Source organism: Myodes glareolus, chromosome 17, assembly GCF_982192425.1.
Source record: "Myodes glareolus chromosome 17, mMyoGla1.1, whole genome shotgun sequence".
In the NCBI taxonomy this organism is placed as follows: domain Eukaryota; kingdom Metazoa; phylum Chordata; class Mammalia; order Rodentia; family Cricetidae; genus Myodes; species Myodes glareolus.
In genome coordinates this window covers 60,206,423-60,228,924 of record NC_142042.1, presented here as the reverse complement: position 1 = coordinate 60,228,924, position 22,502 = coordinate 60,206,423, and the positions used below count along the sequence as shown (strand labels likewise).

Here is a 22,502-nt window from a genome sequence, read left to right as displayed (position 1 = left end):
CTGAAGCCTCCGCAGAGGGGTGGGCAGGAAAAGACCCAGAAAGGCTGTGCCTGAGCCAGCCAGCGGAGAAGAGAGCAAGTGCCGGGACTGCGGGGACAAGGACAGCCACCAAGCGGGACAGCGGAGGGCAGCCGGGTGGGGGAGAAGAGCGGAGTCTTTCTCGGGGTTGGAGGTTGGAGCAGGGGCTGGTGAGGAGAGGGAGGGCAGACGATTTTTAAATGAGTGCAAAATTCTAAGAGCGCAAAAGAGAGAGGGGAGGGAGGGACCCAGAGGGGGAAAGGGGTGGAGAGAAAGAAAGGAGGAAGAAGTGGGAGGAGGGAGGAGGGTACAGGACAGCGATTAAAAGAGGGTGGGAGGGGAGCAACTGACAGGCTCAAGAGCAAATAACAGTGGGCAGCTGAACGGCAGCCAGAGCCTGAAGAAGTCAACTCCAGGGAGGAGGAGAGGAAGCAGGTAAGGCTGGACTTGAACTTTAAAAGCTTAAACTACTCATCAGCGGGAAGTAGCTCAGAGAGGGAGGCTGGATACGAAGCAAGTCTTCCTCTGCACCTGACTTCCTACCCCTCTCTGTTTCGGCTATAGTGAAGCCGGGCTAAATTAAATAGGAAGGTTGGTAAATCTACTGATTTCTGTCTTGAAAAGCGCGTAGGGGCGGGGCCCCCTCCGGTCCCAGTCTGCCCCTGTGGAATTGCAGCGCCCTGGGGCATCTTAAGAAGTGGGTCACTAGTCCACTTCCAAGAACTGTTGGGCAGTGGGAATTGGCCCTTTAAAAATAAAAAACCAGCAGCGTCTTTACAGTGTTTTCTCTGGGCATGGAATCTCTTTGGAAATGCTTTTCACGGCATCTAGGAGAGTGCTTTGGGTTTTTTTTTTCCTTCATAAGCCATGCTGGGCAGTTTAAAAATATTCTCTCCTTAGCTTCCTGCCTTGTATCATGTCTCCACTGTGCAGTGGCTATGTACAGGAATCCCAGCTGCCCCTGAGGTCAGGTGAAAGAGACTGATGACCGAGAGTTAATCCGAGCGAGGCGGGCGGCCTGGAGGACTCCATCCTATTTGAAGGCAGAGAGAGGCAGTGACTTCTGCCAGTGCCTTCCCTGCTTCTGATCATGTGGCAGTAGAACCCAGACCTGGGGTGGGAAACCTGGGGCTGGTGCCCTAAGTAACTATGTGACCTTGGGCGTGACGCTTCCTCCTCCTGGTTCTCATTGTTCTCCTATAAAATGTTGGAAGTAGAAGGACCCTCTCTGGTCCGATTTGTAGCAACACCGTGCAGAACTATGATTCCACGGGCTCCAACGCAGCTCAGAACCACTGAAGAAGCATCACTTGATGCAAGGATTTGCATTCTTCACTCAGTGGGTTCCTGTCCTCTCCTCCGTGTCGTCATGGCCCTCGTCGAGATTCCTGGTTACTCCTTAGCTCTTCACTAATGTGGGTGCTTCCTGGCCAAGGTTTAGGGAGAGCCTGACCAGACGGGCCTGGGAGAAGGAAGAGCACGTGACAAAGAGTCAGAGATGCTCAGCAGAGTACAGACCAGCACCGCTGTGTGCAGACAGCTTCCTCGAACATCCCATGGCTAGCAGGCACACCAGCCTGACTTTCCCAGTAAGAGGTTAGGTGGCCTCCATCTTCTCTACCCTTTGTCCCCAGAATCTTAACCCAACCCAGAGACTGATTTATTGCTCTCTAGGGACAACTCTGACCTTCTACCTTCCTGTCAGGTCTCCACCCCTACCCTAGGGCAACGGAGACATCTGAAGCTCGTAACCAGTGTATAGCGGGTGGTTGGTCCCTCCAGGCCCTCTCCTCACTCAGCAGCTGCCTATGCAGGTGGTGTTCACAGAGCCACAATCACCCAGCGAGTCAAGGGGCTCTGCCCTGCCACTGTCTTAGAACTCCAGCGGTGTCTGGCTGGGTTCCTGACACCAGCCCCTGCTCCCATCTCCCAGCTACCTCACTCCTATCCCCCAATCCTAGCACGGGTCTAAAGTTGTAGGGCATTAAAACCAGAAGAGGTCTCACACTGGCCCGTCCAACTCCTTCGACAAGGAGACCAAGACCCAGAAAAGGAACACGACTCGCTGGAGAGAACGCCCTGCTCTGCCCCTGTTCTTAGCTGTGTTTTATCGTTGCCCATCCTTCCCTGGTGCTGCAATTTAAGCATCTCCACAGTCTTGGATTCTGACACCCGCTGCCTTCCTGTCTGCCCCTCCTCACCTCCACCGGCTGCTGGGGGTTCCAGACAGCAGGGAGTCACAGGCTCCAGCCGTCGCCAAGGCGGTTACAGTGCCATCTGGCTGACCACCTTGCTGGGGACTGCCAATTACAGAGGGACCAAGTGAGCTATGTCTGTCACTCAGGACCAGAAGTGGGAGACCTACAGCCCCCTAAACCAGCAGATCTTCCAGGAAAGGACTGTTGTTCCACAGGGGAAATTTCAGCAGCTGTCTGTAAGCTCTCTGAGTGCCCGCAGGCCTGGCTCTGGGCTCAAGGGTTGAGCTAGCCAAAAAGGAGAGATGCCCATTTTCCTGTAAGAAACGCCTGCTTCCTTCCTATTGTTGGAAGAGACTGACTTGTGAATGACAGCTTAGTGCTGCTTTTTGAATCAATTGTTTCTGACGTATTAACAAATAATGGGGGGAAAAACCCAGCAATCCATTCACTTTGATGAATAAAGGGAGCTTTGAGGTAACAGAATCGGAGAAATTGAGATAGCACAGAGGGAAATGATGGTGTCTAATTCAAATGGAGGCTTTGGAAATTAGCTGTGTGTCTTCAGGCAAATTACTTAATGTCTCTGATCCTCAGCTTCAGGAGGAGGAAGTCTTCCGTGAGGGTCAGTAAGCATCACACAAAGCCTGTTTACTGTTGCACACGGAATACTAGGATCTGGGTACCTGAGTACAGGCATTTAACCACTAAGCGACGTGCCCAGCCTGCCATCTTAAATGGCTATCTCATGCTAGCTGTGCAACCAGCAACAGAGCCATAAGGTCGACACCAGCAGACCCAGTCCTTAGCCCCAGACTCTGAATTACATCTCATTTGATGCAAAAGCCTTTTCTTCAGTGAAGCCTGGCTGTGACACCGAATTCCAAAAAGGTTCTGCTTGCTTTTATAACATAGACAGCCCCCACCCCACACACCCCATTATTGCTGACCTCTAAGCTAAGAGTTAGAGTCTGATTTTTCTCTTGGTTTGGTCACTCACCTACCAACTCTCATACCCAGACTCCCCAGCTGCAGCAACGTAGAGTGCTCGGGCCTTGGCAACTCCTCTGCTTTTCTTTAGATCAGGGTGTTGTGGTTCAGGGAAAAGATCTGTCTAACACTGCAGCAAAATAACTGGAGACAGAAACAGACTCCTTCATGAGATGCTAACACTGGGTGCCTATGAAGGACTTCCAGAACCCCAACTATGCCAACCTGGAAAGTTCTTAGGAGAAGGCAGAAGTAGTCAGTCACGATGTCTCTGATCCCCGGTTCACAGCGGAGAAGTCCTCTCTCTCTTTCCAGTAGACCTGGTCTGCTTGGATTCGTCTTTGCCTTCAGCTATGAACACACCCAGAGAGCTTTAGCTGTTCACTCCCATGAAGCAAACGCAGGAGCTAAAGACGTGTTATGAGGCAGGCCTGACTTGGGAATGAGAGGATGTGATCTGAGCAGGGCCTACAGCTGCCTCTCTGCTTCCTCAGTCTTGCCCAGACGGTCTTGATGCCTGGTTAAACAACCGTCTTAGCGGTGCCCGAGTGTCCTCCCTGATAGCTGCTGTCTGGTACCACCTAGTGCCATGAAAGCCTGGCAGTGTCAGCAACCTGTTTCTTGCAAATTCAAGTTCACTACCAAACTGTTACTGGTAATCAGGTCACAGTCGATGGTTTTCATTGAAAATATCAGAAAAGAAAGCAAGGTACAAACAAAAACCTCCATTGTGCCAAATAGAGTTCCAGATGCTTCCACATATTTAGGTACTCTTTGGTGCCCAGCATTAAACATTCCCTTTCGGTTTCGAGCTGGAAACTGAGACCGCTCAACGAGAAAGCAATGGAATGGGAGTCTTGGCTCCAGTACTTCTTAGAAACCATGACGAGTCCATCACCCAGCTATGACTGTTTCTGTTTGACCTTGTTATGTGGTGACAGGCACAAGACCTCAGAGCGTGCTGCTTGGCTAGCTAGACGTCTAGTAGTAAGAAGCTAAGGGTACTTGTTGGCTAAAAAAGGAAATAGCTTTCTATATGTAGATTCTGACCAAATGGTAGCAGATGCTGAAGAGGAGGGATTCTGAGCACTGTGGGCCAAGGCCCCGGACACATGACTAGGGCCAGAAGCAGCGTAAGCAAGGTCTGCTCTGCCGATAAAACAGAAGGTAACAGAAGAGATCCTGGCTTCTTGTAGGACTGGCTACAGTGGGCAATGCATTGCTCTCAGGCTGGGACTGGCGTCCTGGATGCAGGTTTGCCATACTTGGTTGGTTCTAAGAGTTTTTGTCTTTCCCTTTTTAAAGACAAAGCGTTTTAGGATCAGAGTGACAAGTCAGCTCCCTTTGCTGCCTTTGCTAATCATTGACTTTGAATCAGTTACCAAACCCTGAGACCTCCGTTTTCTCTTCTGTGAAATGGAATCATACGATTTCCTGGAGAGAGTTAATGCATGGGTTTTAAATGACGGCTTTTAAAGAGCTGTGCACGTGGAAATCCATCTTGTTCTCGGTGGTGCTGATGTTCTTGTGGTGCCTGCTCTACAGCTGTCTCGGAAAGATAGGTTGAGTCTAAGAGATAGATAGGTTGAGTCTGCCGCTGTAAAGTTCTATGCGTCTATTATGAGACTGAATGAACAATAAAGGCATTTGAGTATTGTCATAAATAGAGTTTTCCTTACTAATTGCTTAGGAACTGATCAACCCCCGTAAGGTCAGTAATAAAGGCCTCCCACTATTTTGTTGTAAATTAAAGTGTTTCTACACACTACCCTCTTCTAACTACCCCTTTTTAACATTTCAAGAAGAAAATGGATTGCTGTTCCCAGCACGATTCTTTCTTCATTCTGCCTCCTTCTTTCACCCTCTTGGCTTAAGATTAATTAATTAATTAATTAATTAATTAATTAAAAAATCAAAACAAAGCAAAAACAACAACAACAACAACAACAATGCGCTGGCAGGTGTCTCTGAATCCACCAATCCAGCTGTCCTTGCCAGAATAAAATAATTCGATTTTAAAAGGAGTCAATCCCCTGCTTGAGTAGGAGGAAAACTGTATCCCATCCACCTGTCTCTTTCCTCCTCTCTCCCACCTCCATCTTCCTCTCCCTTACACAGTGATCAAGGTTCAGGGATGCTGGCCCCTCCTCACCCCCTAGTGCTGGGAAGTAGCTCACAGCCCAGCTCAGCAGCGGCCGCAGCTGTCAGGTGCCTGGTCATTCCCTTGAGAATTTAAACCTGAAATGTAAGGATTACTCCAACTTCTTAAATCAACTCCCAGGGTAAAAAAACTGTCCCATGAGCATCATACAAAAGTGGCCAGTTTCTTCTGGTGAGGCTTTGCCGAAGAACGGCAGGGCAGGCAATGCTGATGGGAAATAGCACGGTTGTTTAGATGGAACTCTGCTGCCAGGTGTTCATTCCATGACCAGTGTTTGACTCCAGCTTCACCCTTCGCTGGTCGTGTGGCCTCACTCTGAGCTCTAAGAGGGGAGGAGAGTGACTTCTATTTTCTCAGCCCATTGTGAGGCTCAAACAGGAACAGTCTGTAATGCTTCTGGGGTGTTCAGCCCACAGAAATATCTCAGTAAATTATAGCACCATCATCATCGACATTCAGTGTGTGTGTGTGTGTTGTATGTGTGCGCGTATAGGTGTGTGTGTGTATCTGTACATATGTAGGTGTGTATTTGTGTGTGTAACCCTTGATAAACTAGACGACGTAGTTGAGAATTTCAAGGATAGTAAAGAGGATGGGGAGAGCTGAGAACTTAGACTAGTCTTGCACGCAACTCTTCCCGCTTGCTTTCAGAGGAAACTACCAGGAAAGGAGAAACCAGAAAACCGTACACAAGGGCTCGGAGACGACATTCCTGCAGCCACCTGTACCGTCTGGCACGGCATAGTCATTCAGTAAGCACTTCACGCACTAAACCGCACTGGCACAATACCATGCCCGAGGCATTCTTCGAGGAGGCCCTTTGGGGCCCCTTACGACAGAATTCTCTTAATTGGGAAGCCAGTCAACCCTCCTCGGCGCTGCATTCCGCTGCATGGTGAGCGAGATTGCAGCGGAGTCCCCGGGGATCGCTATTATTACCATGAATAACAGCCTTTATTGAGAAGCGGAGATCTATAAGATACTGTCCAGAGCATGTGCCGTTGTCCAGAATTAGCCTCTGTGGAGTGGTCTTGTAATCTAATTTTGACAAACTTGAAAAAGTTTCCCAGTACTCTGAGGGGAGGAGGCACGGGGAAGTGGCTTCCATCTCCTTGATGCTCTGTCATGGAACAGGAGTCCCTAAGTCGGCTTCCCAGGAGGGAAGATAACTCCTAAGTGGAGCTAACTCTGTGTTCAGTTTTGTCCTTTTCTTCAGCACTTGAGAAAGATCAGCCTCGATCCATTTGGTCCTGGCGTTTTGGGTCATGTGAATTCTATTCTTCCTCTGCTGTTGTTTTTATGGTACACGTACCGCCAGGTGCATGGCACAACGTGGGAGGGGAATTCCTTGAGGGGACCGCAAAGAGACAATACATGGCCAGTGGAGCAAATTGTTCTTAGTATGTTTGTGAGACCCCCAAAGACTCTCTAGTGCACCCCAAGGCTCAGATGCTGGCGAGGACACACAGAAATTGTTGTCAGACATTATCTTAGAAAGTTTGCTACCTGTGACCCCAGAGAACAAAATTGTTACCAAAGACTATGGACGATTTCCAGCTTACCCCTTGGGGAGCTGCTTGTTCATTCATAATACGCACTCTTGAACAGGAGAGATGAGGGTGTAATTCTAGAAGCCTGTTGGGGGACACCTGCCTCTTGTGGCCTACATGGTTTATGTTGCAACCATTCCTAAAGGAGTAATGGAGATTGCGACCTGTACATTCCATAACATCCTGAGCTCCCTAGGAGGGAAACTTCTCAGACTCTGCCTTCAGAAGCAAGGCACATACTGGTCATAGTGAATGCAGGAATTGAAAACTACTCCGAACTCTTTGGCATGACCTTCAAAGTCTGCTGCAATCTCATGCTGACCTCCTAGCCAGACTCCCTCCTCTTTGCACCCCAAAACCATGCCAGTTCTTGTCCCACTGAGTTCCTTCCTGCAGTTCTCTTCGTCTGAGATGTCCCCACATCTCCTGCATCTTCTTTTCCCACTGTGCCCTGATAAACATCACATCCACTAAGGCTGCCTCCTCCGGGAAGTCCTCTTATCCGCCCGCCTGCTTTCCCTTCTAGCTGAGGGCAATGCTATTTCACGTGTTTGTATGACACATCGCACCGAGTTTCTCGTCCGCTTCTGGGTTTATTTGTGCTTTTCCATAGCACAGTGTTTCTTTAGCATAAAGTCATATGGGCCTTCGGGTCTATGAGTTCTACCACTGGACTAGTGTATGAAGACAGTAAGTGCTCAAGATGAAATGAGTTATGTTTCTCCGCATACTTTCCCCAGCACTATATATAGCACAGGTTACGTCAAGGGAGCATAATAAATATTTGCTTGATTGCATAAAAGCTGACCCTGGGCGTTATCGCTAACCAGCAGATTCATGTCTGAAACCACTCAGTGGCCCCGCATTCATGGGAGTTCATGAAGTTCCAAGGGCAGAGACCTGAGAATTGATGAGCTGCATGCTTGGAGGGGAGCTGGAAGGAGACTTACTGGCATTACACTAGATCAGCCAGAAACTGAAACCCTGGGGCTGCTTCTTTAATCTTTGTTTCTTTAATCAGCTCATCGCTATGTTTGCCCCTCTGCAGAACAGGCAACAGTATTCACTGAACAGAGTGTATGAGGATCCATCATTGACAAGAAAACTGCTTATCTGTAATACTGGAGGTGAAAGTCAGCCTTGAGTAGAGAAATGTGGTCTTTGCTCACTGAGCTGGCAGGAGACTGCAGAGAAACACATTTTGAGAGCTGAAAAGTGTTGGTTGTATCACTGGGTTTCAGAAAGGAGATTCGAACCTCCTTGGAACCTCTTTGTGATGTTATTTGTATCACTTTTCTCGCTGCTGTGACAAAATGCCTTACAAAAGTAATTTATGGAAGGAAGTACTTGTTTTGGCTCACAGTTTCAAAGAGATACAGTTTATTATGGAAGGTGATGAAAAGGCAGTGTGATGGTGTGATGTTGGATGGTGTGATGAAGAGGTGGTGTGATGGCGGGATGGAGGGATTGAGGGGTGGCAGGATGGTGGGATGGAGAAATGGTGGGATGATGGGATGGAGGGATGGTGAGATGGTGGGATGGAGGGATGGTGGGATTGTGGGATGGCATGATGGAGGGATGGCGGGATTGCGGGATGGCAGAATGGCGGGATGGTGGGATTGTAAGGTGGTGGGAGTATTCTAGTTACGCTGTTGATGTAATAAACACTGACTAGAAACAACCTGGGGAAGAAAGGGTTTAGTTGGTTCATGCTTCCAAGTGGCAGTCCATTACTGATGGAAGGCAAGGCAGGAACTTGGAAGCAGGAACTAATGCAGAGGCCATGAAGAAAGACCGCCTGCTGGCTTGCTCCCCATGGCTCCCTCAGGTTGTTTTCTTGCACAATCCAAGACCATTTGCTCACAGTGGGATGTATCACCCCACATCAACTCTTAATCAAGAAAATGTTCTACAGACTTGCCCAAAGGCCAGTATGGCAAAGGTAATTCCTGAGCTGCTGTCCCCTTTTCCAGAGTGACTCTAGTTTGTGTCGAATTGACGAAAACTCACCAGTGCAGGGAGGCTGTCTGTCTGGCCACATTTTGTGAGGTCAAGAAGCAGAGAGAGAAGAATGCTGGTTCTCAGCTCACTTTATTCTCTTCCCTTTTTATTCTGAGTCCACAGGATAGTGTCACACATAATCAAGACACGTTTTCCCTCCTTGATTAGAAATATTTTTATTCTCTCTCTCTCTCTCTCTCTCTATATATATATATATATATGTGTGTGTGTGTGTGTGTGTGTGTATGTATATATGTATATATATACATATCTGTGTGTGTGTGTGTGTGTGTGTGTGTGTGTGTGTGTGTGTAGATCAGAATCCAATATTAGGTGGCTTCCACAATCTGTCTTTACCTTATTCTTTGAGTCATGTTCTCTCGATGAACCTAGGGATCACCGATTCATCTAGACTGGATGTTCACATAGATGCTCCTGTCTCCCCTTATCTAGTGCTGGGATTATAGATGCACGCTACTACACATGGCTCTTTTTTAAAATTTATTTTATTACTATATTAAAAGTATGTGTGTGTGTGTGTATGTGTGCATGTGCAGATGCATGCACATACACTATCTGCAGGATCCCTTGGAATCCTGTGTCTGATTCCCTGGACCTGGAGTTACTAGCAGTTGTGAGTTGCCTGCTGTGGGTTTTAAGAACAGAATTTGGGTCCTAGGGATCACTTCTTTTAGCTTAGAGATTGCACAGATCTCATCAGTTGCAGAGAGCTATGGGACAGTTAGTTATCCATGGCTCTTTGAATGGCCCTGGCCCGAGGAGCCCCTCCAAACCCAGTAAACCATCAAGCTCCCATCAAATGTTGCAGTAGCTTCCTGCCCTTCCTTGGTGGATTAACCTCAGCTTTGCTGTACTAACGTGTTCTGCTGAGAGTATGCATTTAACTTCTCTCCGTAAGGGAAAGAAAGGGAACTAAGCTAAGCAAAAGCAAAGAATCCTTGCTTGAGTCTCCTTCATGCTAAATTCCTAGTGTCTAGACGACCTGGCTATGGCAAGCACTCCCCTCCCCCAAAAGGAAACCCATAAAATGAATTGCTGAAGCGAAAGGTATTCTGGATGACAGAAACAGGAGGAGCTGAGACGGAGACGTGGAGAAGCATGGTGCATGTGTCTGCCTGGAGAACTGGATGTCTGAAATAGTGAGCATGCGAGGAAAGAGGGGGCAAAGACAGAATCGGACAGCGCTTGAAGGATCTCTTGAGTGGATTTGGGTTTGGATTTCAGAGTGGTGGAGGCCAGGGACACCACAGCCTGAGCACAGTTGCCATTGTATGCGCTGGATTTATTCACGGCATGGGCAACTTCCTTTGACCCTTCCCCCAGCACACTTCCTGCCAAGAAACAGATACTATCTAGAAGCCTTTCGTGTGCTGTACACCCAGTCAACTCACTTAGTAGCTAATCTACAAACTTCTTTGGCCGTGGTTGTCTGGGCCCCAAAGGGATCCAATGTAGCTACAAAATTGGCTCCAGCGTGGACATTTCGCGTTGAAACCTGAACAGCTGGCGCATGGCAGCGATTGTGAGTTGCTCTGACGTAGTCTGAAGGTCAGAAGGAAGTCATCAGTGAAAATTCCTTCATCGTCTTTCCTGTGCCAGGGACCTGGGGTCCATCTTACTCTTACACCTCCCTAGATAACTTCTATTATTCCCTCCTATGGGGCAGCCTTCTTAACACTCTGGTCTCTGGTGTTCTAAACAGTCTTTTAAACCTAGGCAATTTCTTCTTCCAGGTATCACCCCCAACCACAAACTAGGGACCCAGCAGTCAAACCTCTTGACAGACCAGACCAAAGCGTCACAGCCGTTGTCTGGAATTATTTTTATACTTCCTTGGGGACTTGTATGGAATGAGTGACAGAATGAAAAGATCAGGAGAAAATTCCTTGAGGATTAAGTGTGGGATACTTGTCCCGGATCCTGGAAGAATGTGTCATTTATTTTCATTTTCTCTCAGTGTTCATTTTCTTCTCACATCTCTGTTCTCTCACATCCCTTTCTGTTCGTCTCTTCTCTTCTCTCTTCTCTGTGGTAACACACTTTTCCCTCTCTTATTTTTCCTAACTGGATTCGAGTTGGTAATGGCTTTGGTTTTTGTTTATCTTCTGCTGATCTCTGTGCCCATTGCCGTTTGTATGTCACCAAGTGGGACTCTCTTGCTGAGTCCCAATCTCTCCGTCCACTTTGTAGGTGAGGGCAGGAGCACACAGACTGAATTATTTGTTTGAGCTCAGCATGTAACAACAGGAATTTGAAGTCTGAATAACTCCTATACCTGTGTTCTCTTTACTAGTAATTGTATGGTTTTATTTTCTCCATTTCCAACTTCCCCTTCTCGGGTTTCATATTTCAAGATTTATTTTGCTTTTAATTATGTGTGCATGTGGCTGCAGATGTGCACAAGAAGGCAGAAGCGAGTCCCAGATCCCTTGGGTTGTGAGCCACCGTGTACATCCGAGAAACTGAACCTGGGTCCTCTGTAGGAGCAACAAGTGCTCTTAACCACTGAGCCACTTCTCCGGCTCCATCCATCTGGGTTGTTCAGCTACTAACAGGACACAGCCAAGGAACAAGCAGTTGGCTGGCCCTTGGGCAGAGCACCAGAGCCTCTTATTCCTCTTTTGCTCAGCTCAGATCTACTGAGCACCTACTCTGGGCCACTCTCTGGATGACAGAAGAAAAGGCATTATCTGTTCTCAGAATCTCCCCGCTGGGGAGAAGATGACAAGGGCTGGGTGGAGAATCCTGCACATCAGCAAAGTAGCACAGGAGGGAGCAGGAGACCTAGAGAAGGCAATGGCTGGTAAAAGGGACTCAGCTTTGGGGGCAGGGGTATGTAAGAAGTAGCTGGAAGGAGGGTGTCTTAGTTACTGCTCTACCACTGTGAAGAGACACCGTAGCCAAGGTAACTGTTAAAAGCAAGAATTTAATTGGAGACTTGCTTACAATTTTAGAGGATTAGTCCATGATCATCATGGCTTGAAGACATGCATGGCACTAGTTTAGCCGCTGAGAGCAAGGCCACACCTCCTCCAATAAGGCCACACCTCCTCCGACAAGGCCACACCTCCTTTGACAAGGCGACAAGGCCTCAGCTTCTCCAATAAGACTTAATCTTTCCCAAACTATTCCACTAGCTGGGGGCCGAGCATTCAAACACATGAGGCTATGGGGGCCATTCTCATTCAAATACCACAGAGAGCATCTGTGAACCGAGTGGAACTTGGTATAGACGGACAAAGGAAATTCATATGACTTTTTATAAGCAGATATCTTAACAAATGGAGCCACAGTTGCAATGACTATACCATATCACGAAGATCAGCATTGTCCTACAGCCTGAAGCTCGTGGGAGTTGAAGGTGGGGACCTACTGAAAACCTGTGCTATCTTTAAAGTGACCCAAATGTGCCTTTGTTTTCTGTCTTTCCCCATTGCTGATGCAAGGCTGCTGATTCTGGTCAGTAGAAATGCCTCTGGGGAAGCAGAGTCTGCTACCCCAGTCACTCCTTATCTCCTCCTCCACTTCAGCTTGCCTTTTAAGAGTCATAAACAAAAACAAAAACAAAAACAAAACAAAACAAAACAAAACAAAAAAACCCTCTGCCTAACAGCCATTCAAAACATATGGAACATTTATGGTGTGAATTTCAGTATATCACGTTCTTCATGCCGTTAGACCCTCCAGATCCTCTGGTATAGCTTCACCAGCCCCACTGGAATGAGAGGGAGCAGGCTTAGTTACGTAAGCGCTCAGAGGCACATGGCAGACTCCAAGTCTAGTTTCCCGACTCCACGTATAGTGCCTGGACGGTTGGCATAAGAATCATCTGAAAGCCTTGTTACAAATCCAGATTCCTAAGAGGCCACCCCATTAGCTAGAAGAATGGAATAGAAATGGTTGGGCTGGGAACGGAGTTGGAATACAATTGCTTTTCAGAAATTAACTTTATTAGGAGAAAGGTTCTCAAAACTGTGATTGGGCCTTGAGGTGAGGGAGCATTAGAGAATTAGCTCAATAGCTAGAGCACTGGATTCTCTTCCAGAGGACCCAGGTTCAAGTCCCAGCACTGCCGTGGTGGCTCACAACTGTTTGTAACCCCAGTCTAGGGGATCTGATGCCCTCTTCCAGCATTGCATATACGTGGTGCTTAGGCTTATAGGCAAAACACACACACATACTCATAAATATATACACACATATATACATACATACAGAAGGAAAAGAAAGAAAAGAACAGGACAATCATCCAAACAATAAAAAAAGGTTTAAAGGATAAAACCCAAATACAGGCTTCATTAAGAGGGTTGGCTTAAAGAAAGGAGAGAGGGGCTGAAGAGACAGCTCAGTGGTTAAAAGCACTTGCTGTTGTTTCAGAGGACCTAAGTGCAGTTCCCAGCACCCACATGGAAGCTTAGAGCCATCCATAACTCCAGTTCTAGGTGATCTAATGCCCTCTTCTTGCCTCCCTGGGTACCAGGAGCACATATGGTGCACACATACGCATGCAGGAAAAAACACCCAGACATAAAATAAAAATAAATCATTTTTTAAAAGAAAGGATGTGAGGTAACCATTGCAATAGAGCGAGAATGGGGGAGGCCCCAAAGAGAAAGCTCTTGGAGATGAGAAATCCCTAAACGAAGGTGGTATTTGGTTTTTATATCCTCTAGGGGTGGTCGGACCTTTCCTGTTGCAGGGTCTAGCTCAGCACCATGTACACAACAAAGAGTATGGAGAAGTCCGGTGCTGGTGAAGACCATTAATTAGGGCCCCACTGCTACGCCATAACGCAAGTCTTTTTAGCTCTCCATCCTAGGGATTGGGGTGGGGTGGGGTGGGGTCTGGCCCTCTTAGAGAGACGGATGTCTTCAAGGGACAGGCCATGATCTAACACACTTCACCTTTTGCAGTAGAATGTCTGGGAGTAAGACATAGATGTTCCATTGCAACACACACCTTACGTGGTTTCTAGAACCTTCATGTGGTGCCACCCTGACTTGTTTTAGAACTTCCTCTCTCACTTTGGAATGGGAGGGTACTTTTCAGTACATTTGGCTTAAAGAAAATGACACTGTCCTCAGTGTGTGTGTGTGTGTGTGTGTGTGTGTTTGCATGAATTCATGTGCACAGCATGCATGCAGCAGTCCATGAGGCCAGGATTCCCCAAAATTAGAGTTTCGGAGGGTTATGAGCTGCCATGAGGGAGCTAGAAACAAAACCTGGGTCCTCTGCAAGAGCAGCCAGTGCTTTTAACTGATGAGCCAGCTCTCTTGCCACGTCCTCATTCAATTTATATTTTAAGAAAATAAATTTACTAAATCCACCTCACCCCCATTCTCTTCTCTTTTCTACACACCACACCACTATTCCTTCATTTGCTTTTTCCTCTTTTTTTTGACCAAGTCAATCCCTGTAGTACTATCAGTATGTACAAGGGGAAGGATTATTTACTGCAGCATGGGTAGCCCTGGGGCAAACCTCTGAAGAAAACTCTTTCCTGCCCAGCCATCCTCTGTTGCCAATAGCTTCTCAGCGAGGTGTGGGACTTCATGACTCCCATTCCCACCCAAGATTGGACTTTGTCTTGTGTATACACCCACAGTCTCTATCAGTTCATGTGTGGGAAAGTGGGTCAGGTGGACTATTCTACGGACCTAGCTCCAGATGCCAAGGTCACCTTCCAAAAAACACAAACAGCTCTAATAATCAGATGGTAGTTTTTAGACATTTAAATTTTATTTTAAGCCATCCACAAATATGTGTTTTTGAGACAGACTCACATGTAGCCCGGCTAACCTCTAACTGTAGTCTCTATGAGACCCCAGGAAGCTTGAACTCTTGATTCTTCTGCATCCGCTTCCCGAGGGCTCAGATTATAGGTGTGCACCACCACATCCAGCAAAGGGGGCACTTTCTTAAAGAACTCATTGGTACGAATCAAAGACCCAGAGCTTGATGGGGCCTTCAAACTTCTTGAAACATCCTTCACAGACATCTTTTTCTCTCTGCCCTGTTTGCAGAAGGCTCAGAATCGGTCTCCTAAGCTTGGCAAGATGGGTGACTGGAGCTTCCTGGGGGAGTTCCTGGAGGAGGTCCACAAGCACTCCACGGTCATCGGCAAGGTCTGGCTTACCGTCCTGTTCATTTTCCGAATGCTGGTCCTGGGCACCGCTGCTGAGTCCTCCTGGGGAGACGAGCAGGCTGATTTCCGGTGCGATACCATTCAGCCTGGTTGCCAGAATGTCTGCTACGACCAAGCCTTCCCCATCTCCCACATTCGCTACTGGGTACTGCAGATCATCTTCGTCTCTACGCCGTCTCTGGTCTACATGGGCCACGCCATGCACACAGTGCGCATGCAGGAAAAGCAGAAGCTGCGGGATGCGGAGAAAACCAAAGAGGCCCGTGCCACTGGTGCCTATGAGTACCCGGTGGCCGAGAAGACAGAGCTGTCCTGCTGGAATGAAGTGGAAGGAAAGATTGTCCTCCGGGGCACTCTTCTCAACACCTATGTCTGCACCATTCTGATCCGCACCACCATGGAGGTGGCCTTCATCGTGGGCCAGTACCTCCTCTACGGAATCTTCCTGGACACCCTTCACGTCTGCCGCAGGAGTCCCTGTCCTCACCCAGTCAATTGTTACGTCTCGCGGCCCACAGAGAAGAACGTCTTCATCGTCTTTATGATGGCCGTGGCTGGACTGTCTCTCTTTCTCAGCTTGGCTGAACTCTACCACCTGGGCTGGAAGAAGATTCGACAGCGCTTTTTCAAGCCCCGCCTAACCCAGCGCCTCACTCCTCCCCCTGACTTCAACCAGTGCCTGAACAGAGCAGACCAGAAGTACTTGGGGGGCTTAAGTAATAATATGTGTTCCCAGAAGAATCCAGACACTCTGGCTGCAGAGGAAGTGCCGCACCAGGAGAATATTTCTCAAGGTTTCAACATGCAATATAGCCACAAACCCGAGGAGCTCAATGGAGCCTCTCCGAGCCACGACCTTCCTCCGGGCTACCGTGGTGACAAGCGCCGCCTTAGCAAGGCCAGCAGCAAAGCAAGGTCAGATGACCTGTCAGTGTGACCCTCTGAGGAAAGGCCAGTCCCAGAAGGGATCTCAGGAGGCTGTGACAGGGAGAAGCAGTCTCTCAGGACAGTATATTCTCCCATTCAGCACTGCCATGCTCCTTCCGGTCCCGAGTCTGGATGGCATTGCTCATCCATTCTCAAAATCACAATTCGAGGGTCTTCTCAAGGACAGGGCTACTCCTCAGGACTCATCCTCTACCAGGATACACAGTGAAGCCTTTCACGTGATTTACTAAATTGGATAGGGTGGAGGCAGGAACGGGAACCATGACAAATCTGGCCTGGGAAGGACAGACACGAGGATTCAACACCAGCAACTTACCAGATAGAAAGTCCAGGTCTTGGCTCCTTTGGTACTATGCCCATCCTTTTTCTTCTTTCTTCTTTCTTTTTTTTTTTTGGAAGAGTCCAAGCTTCTCAGTCAGTTGAGAGTGTTCATCAAGTACTTTCCTTTGTATCATCCCCTTGAATCTGTTGCTCTCATGGGCCATCCCTCGGAGTGGTGCTTAGGTGACCGTGAGCTGCCCTTGGCTACACCTCCCTTCTCCCAGTCTTAAGGGGGTATCCTTGGTCCCTAGCCAGCATCAGCTTAACAAGTGCCTTGGTATGTGCCTTTGGCAAACATCTCATGGTAGTGATGCAGCCTTTCTGCCAGGAGAGACACCCAGCTCCTCAGGGTGCCAAGTCCCCTAGGCAGTCACTGTACACACAGGTAGCACTGACACTGCCACCCCTGTCATCCTGCGGTCCTTTACAGGACAACGTAACCATAGAAACCATCCTTGCCTGCATCCTCGGCTGTTCACCCAGGGCTCCTCTCACATCTTTCTGAACAGGAATGTCCAAGAAGTCACTATCCTCTCGAGAACCCTGGCTAGATTACCAGTCACCAAGTTCAGGGGAAGTTTCCCAGCATTTGGGGAAACAAGGAAAGCATTGTACTTCTCCTAGGAAAAAACAATTCTGCTGTTAAAATGAAAATTTTAAAATAAATGAGAGAAGATACCAGAAAACTATTTTCCCTCCTATGTATGTCATTCACTATCTGACTGCCAAGAGGAGGCATGTTGACAGCTACCCAGATCTTTCTAAGAGGCATCAAGGGGACATAGAAGAAGGAGGGGCTCTCCAGCTGTTTTGGGCTAAGCTCTTATTTAAATTCCTATGTTTCCTTGGTACCCCTAGGAATATTACCAGGGAAAAACTGCAGAAAAGCCCTGCCTTCCTCAAGGTCTAGCCTGGGGTCTCTACTGAGTAGATCCATAATAGGTTGTCTTCCATTTCTTTTAACGCAGATAAAAGATGCTCAGGATCAGATACCGAGACTCATAGACACGTTGCTGCATTAAAATAGATCGGTGCGTGCATACATGTATATACATGTGTGTGCATTTGTGTGGACATGTGCATGTGTGTGTACATGCTTATAGGATGGTGAAGAAATGTCCTAAAGAAAGGTAAGGAAATGAGAAATGTGTAGAGAAGTTTGGGTCTTTCTGCCCCGCTTGCAGTTGTCAGGCAGGAGGGCGGAGCTTGCATCTCCATCAGCCTAAGGGACAGGCAGTCCCGAAGGGTGAAGGCTCAGAGGTCAGTCTCTGCCCCCTGACCCATCACTGGGACCCTAGGCTGGCATTTGGATGGTACTGGTGGATAGAAAGGAAGGCTTGGGAAGGAAGAAGTGATGGGATACTTGGGAAAGCAGGATGCCCCCTCCCCTGCCCCGCCAACACATTTCATTCATTATGATTCTCTGTCTTTCTAGTTATGGGATTTATTTGTTTTCTGCAATGAGTGTTTTTGAATTAGAAACTCTAAGATCAGCCTTCGAATGGTGAGGTTTTCAGAAGGGAAAAGGGAGATAATATGTGTAACTTGTTTTCAATAAAATCTGCCTCTACATGCTAGCTCTGGTTTGCGTGTCCTTCGATGTGACTTTAAGAGGGTGACAGTCTCGATGGGGAAGGGAGGGCATGGAGTCTCAGCTGCTGATTTCCAACTGGTCTGCTGTGAGCTTCTGCATGTCTGAGGCCTTGTTTCTCCCCTGTAAATGGGATCTAGTGGTGTCTACTCCATTAGGCCGCGAGGTGAGAGACTCCTTGGGAAGAGAAGAGCAGATTATCTCAGACTTAATAGTTTGCAATTAAGTGGTAACTGTTGTTATGATTTTCAATCCAGAGTGGTTGAGAATCCAAAGTGTTAAGGGATGACTTTAGAACTCCCCTTTTGGGGCTCACAGTTTGATCTACCAAAGGTGAACAAATGAACTCATGTAAAGAAAGCAATTGGGGGCCCCCAGAAGACTCCATGGATAAGAGCACTTGATATGCAAGCATGAGGACCTGAGTTCAAATCCTTAGTACTTACATAAAAGCTAGGCATGGTCATTGGCTTGTAGATTGGCACTGTGGGGTGGAAACGGAAGGATTGCCAGCCAGCAGCCTAGCTCCAGGTTCAGGTGACAGAAGATTATAGGACAGGGTACTTGATGTTCTCCTCTGGCCTGTGTGTATGTGTGCACCCCGCATACTAATACATGTGCCATACATTCCCACATACACCACACACTCACCCATACATCACACTTACCACACAGTCACAAACTGTGGTGGTTTGGAAAAAAAAATGACCCCCCAAAGGGAGTGGCGCTATTAGGAGGCGTGGCCTTGTTAGAGGACATGTGTTACTGTGGAGGTGGGCTTTGCGATCTCATATATGCTCAAGATACCACCCACTGTCACAGACCCTCTCCTGTTGCCTGCAAGATGTAGAACTCTCAACTCCTTCTCCAGTACCATTCCTGCCTGCATGCCACCATGTCCTGCCATAATGATAAGGAACTGAATGTTAAACAAGCTACCCCAATTTTCCTTTATAAGAGTGGCTGTGGTCATGGTGTCTCTTCACAGCAATAGAAATCCTAAGACACGTGCCAACTCCCATACACACATATACACTGCATACACACACACACACAACACATACTCCACACACATGCCACATGCATATATTCCACATACACACATACACACTCACGTACCAAACATTCATATACAAAATCCACACACATAAATATACACACAGTCTCACTCGCTCATACCCATATACCAAATATATACATACACATACCCACTCATACCCATATACCAAATATATACACACACATACCCACTCATACCCACACTCACACACTGATAAATTAGAATATTAATTTTGATTAATATTAATATTGATTCTAAGAGCTATTAGTCTCCAGAATATGATACAAACAAACAAATGCACACGGGAGAGACCAAACCTGGACTCGGGCATTGCTGGTGCGGTAGTTCAGCTTTGGTAAAGTGCTTGCTTTGCCAGCATGAGAACCTGGGTTCTAGCCACAGAACCTGCATCTTAAAGGAAAAAAAAATGGGGTAAGGTGGCATGTGCTTGCAACCCAAGCACTGAGGAGGTGGACTTAGGCAGATTTCTGGGGCTCACCAGTCAGCCAGCCGAGCCCAGTTGGCAAGCTCCTGGCCAGAGAACAACCATGTCTCACAAGGTGAACGGCCCCTGAAGAACATGAGGCTGTCTCATGTCTTTCTCCACATGTGTGCATGCACTGCCAGGCTGTCCTCTCTCCGCATGTGTGTACACACAGACACATACACACACACCCCAGAGGAGGAGGAAGAAAAGGAGGAATGTGGGGACCGCAAAGATAATTTTGTGAAACTGCTTTAGCAACTAAAGTTTAGCTTTATAAACATGGAAGTTGAGGTACAGGAAGGTTCTCCAACAGCTGGATGGTTTCTCACTGGCCTCTGAATGAGATCACATTATCTCTGAAAATGGTGAAATAATTCATGCTCCAAACAAGGATCAAAAACTGTCTTAGCCCTTTGCTACCAAATAGGCTACCATTTCCTAATGAAAGAAACAAAGGCCAGAGAAAAGAAACAGAAGCACCATCCTCTTCATTGCCACCGATCTGTTTGTCTCAGCAGACAAGGTTGTTGGAGCAGATTATCACATGAGGATTGAGACAGTATTCACTGGCCCCTGTCCACAGATAAGGTTCCAAGGCCAGCGGGGCTGCAGTAGTCGTAGTGGAAAAGGACCTATAACACATCTCATCGCTTTATGAACATGGCTCTCCACGGAATGGGGCAGATGCTGCTCAGAGCTAGAAAGCTTGGAGGATTTATGTAACGTCTCAACCTTATGGTTGTTTCTCTTCAGCGTCCAACGGTTCAGCAGTAAGAACACACACTGATGAATAATGCAGTAAGAGCACTCTGAGTTCAGGCTCTTCCGGTCCCTTTTCATAATTTCTTCCTTAAATGTGAGCGAAGAATTTCTACCTGGCTGGAGCGATGGCTCAGCAATTAAGAGTGATTGCTGCTCTTGGAGAAGTTTGGTTCCCAGCACCCACACTGGGTGGCTCCCAACCATCTGTAATTCCCGATCCAGGGGATCTGGCGCCCTCTTCTGGTCTCCTCAGGCACTCACACACAGATGTGCACACACACACACACACACACACACAGAGAGAGAGAGAGAGAGAGAGAGAGAGAGAGAGAGGAAATAATAAAATAAATCTTAAAACTGATCATTCCCAGCACTGGTGTCTCATTCCACTGGCCAGAGAGTATTTTTTAATGATTAGATGTTAGCATCTCTCCTTTGAGTCACAGTGTGAGTATGTCTGGGCGGGGGAGGTTATAAACAGCAACTGTGGCAGCAGAGAGACCAATAAGCACAGAAGCAGGCGCTCTAGAGGTTCTTTAAAGAATTGTTTTCATGATCTATGCAAGTGAGAAAAATAGTGAACCTGAGGGAAGCTGCCAAAATCAGCGCCCCTTTCAGGAGGTTCCAGGAGCCCTGTAGGCAGCCCTCAGAGTAGCTAGCCCTCAGAGTAAACAGAACTTGCCAATGATAGATGAGCAGAAAGAACAGGGATAGTGGACTCTCTTGGGTCACCTGAAGGTCATCAGACATTGGTGGAAACTATAAATGTTATCATTGTTTACACTGGGAAAAAGAAAAGCTTGCATTTAACAATTTATCTTTGTTCATTTATTAGAAGTAGGGTCTCACGTAGCTCAGGCTAGCCTCAAACTCTATGTCCCTGAAGATCTTGAGTTTCTGATCCTACTGCTTCTGCCTCCTGAGTGCTGGGCTCACACTCACATTGACCAGGCCAACCAGATTCTAGAAACACAGCGTTACGAAGCAAACGTGGCCCCTGCCCTTTCCTGCCTATAATAAGTGAACAGAGAGATCCCCGAATTCTAAACCATGTTAAATACCACAAAGGAATCAAACTGCGGGCAGATGAAGGCTGGGGGGAGGGGGCTTCTGCAGACCCAGGGAGTGCAAAGTTCTTTCCGAGGAAGAAGAAATTCACATATGATGCTGGAAAGCCAGCTGCCGGGGAGCCGGGTAGGGAATCCAGGCTCCTTCTAGGGAAATCCAAAGTGGCTGTCCCTTCTTTCGGTCAGGCTGAACACTGTTGAAAGATACCTATAATATGGTATCATATATGGTACTGCTACATCAGACTAAAGAGGAACCAGTAGTAAGAGTTCCAGCCACCTAAGGAAACCATGGCAGCAGATGGGGAGATCGTTTTTTATCATAGAGCTAGCCTAGTGCTACTCTGAAATCACTCCTTCACCTATAGACCTGGCGAAGTTATAGTTTGGCTGAAAAAAAAAAAAAGTCTCAAGTTCCCATTCATACCTTTAACCTGGTGGAATTTTCCATTACCCCCATTCAAGAACCTTGTGGACATAACACTTGGTAACAAGGGTTTCCCCAAGGAGAAAGACCCATGTCTGAAGCCTTTCATGAACATTCATTTTCTTGAGTTCTGTAGGTTAGTCAAGGCTGAAGGTCCTTGGGTGCTACCAAACAACATGGGGACTCAGGACTAGGCAGGAAGTTATGTATAGCTTCTTGGGGTTGTCATTTAAGTGAGGCAGAACATAATCCAGAGAGGCTTAGGTTTATTAGTAGCTGATTTAAAGGGATACATTTGAAAACCAGCATAAAAATCTGTAAAGGGTATGGTTGGTGGGTGAAGGTTAACTTGAAAAACTCCTGGAGTTTGACAACGGTAATGAAGTTAAGTTGCAGTTAAGTGCTTATGGCGTGATAGGCTCTGGGCTGAGGTTTATAATTTATAATTTCATCCTAGTCCCGTGAGCTCCTCAGCCCGTCACAGATGAGGAAACAAACTCGAGGATGCTCCAAACCTACACAGCTCATGCACATCACGGCCCACGTCTCTTGTCTATATTGGGTTTTTTCTCAAGTATTTGTAATATATTCTTAGGGGAAAAGCAAGCCAGAAAATTATACATGTACCATGCTTCAATGTGCAAAAGTAGGTGTTTAGGAGAACGAAGGTCCGGGAACAGCCCGGATGAGAGCAGCTGGGGCCGTGTGATAAGTCTTTGGGATGCTTTCGTTCCCTCTTGCCAGCTAGTTTAGTGTTA

General features: G+C 47.4%; 1 protein-coding gene across 1 annotated transcript; it reads left to right on the top strand.

The window, feature by feature from the left end:
- Window positions 1-328: 328 nt before the first annotated feature.
- Gja5 (gap junction protein alpha 5) lies at window positions 329-17,927 on the top strand. Its single transcript, XM_048447175.3, has 2 exons — window positions 329-453; window positions 14,960-17,927. Exon 2 carries the CDS (start codon window positions 14,993-14,995, stop codon window positions 16,016-16,018), a length of 1,026 nt encoding a protein of 341 aa, XP_048303132.1. The 5' UTR covers window positions 329-453; window positions 14,960-14,992; the 3' UTR covers window positions 16,019-17,927.
- The last annotated feature ends 4,575 nt before the right edge of the window (window positions 17,928-22,502 follow it).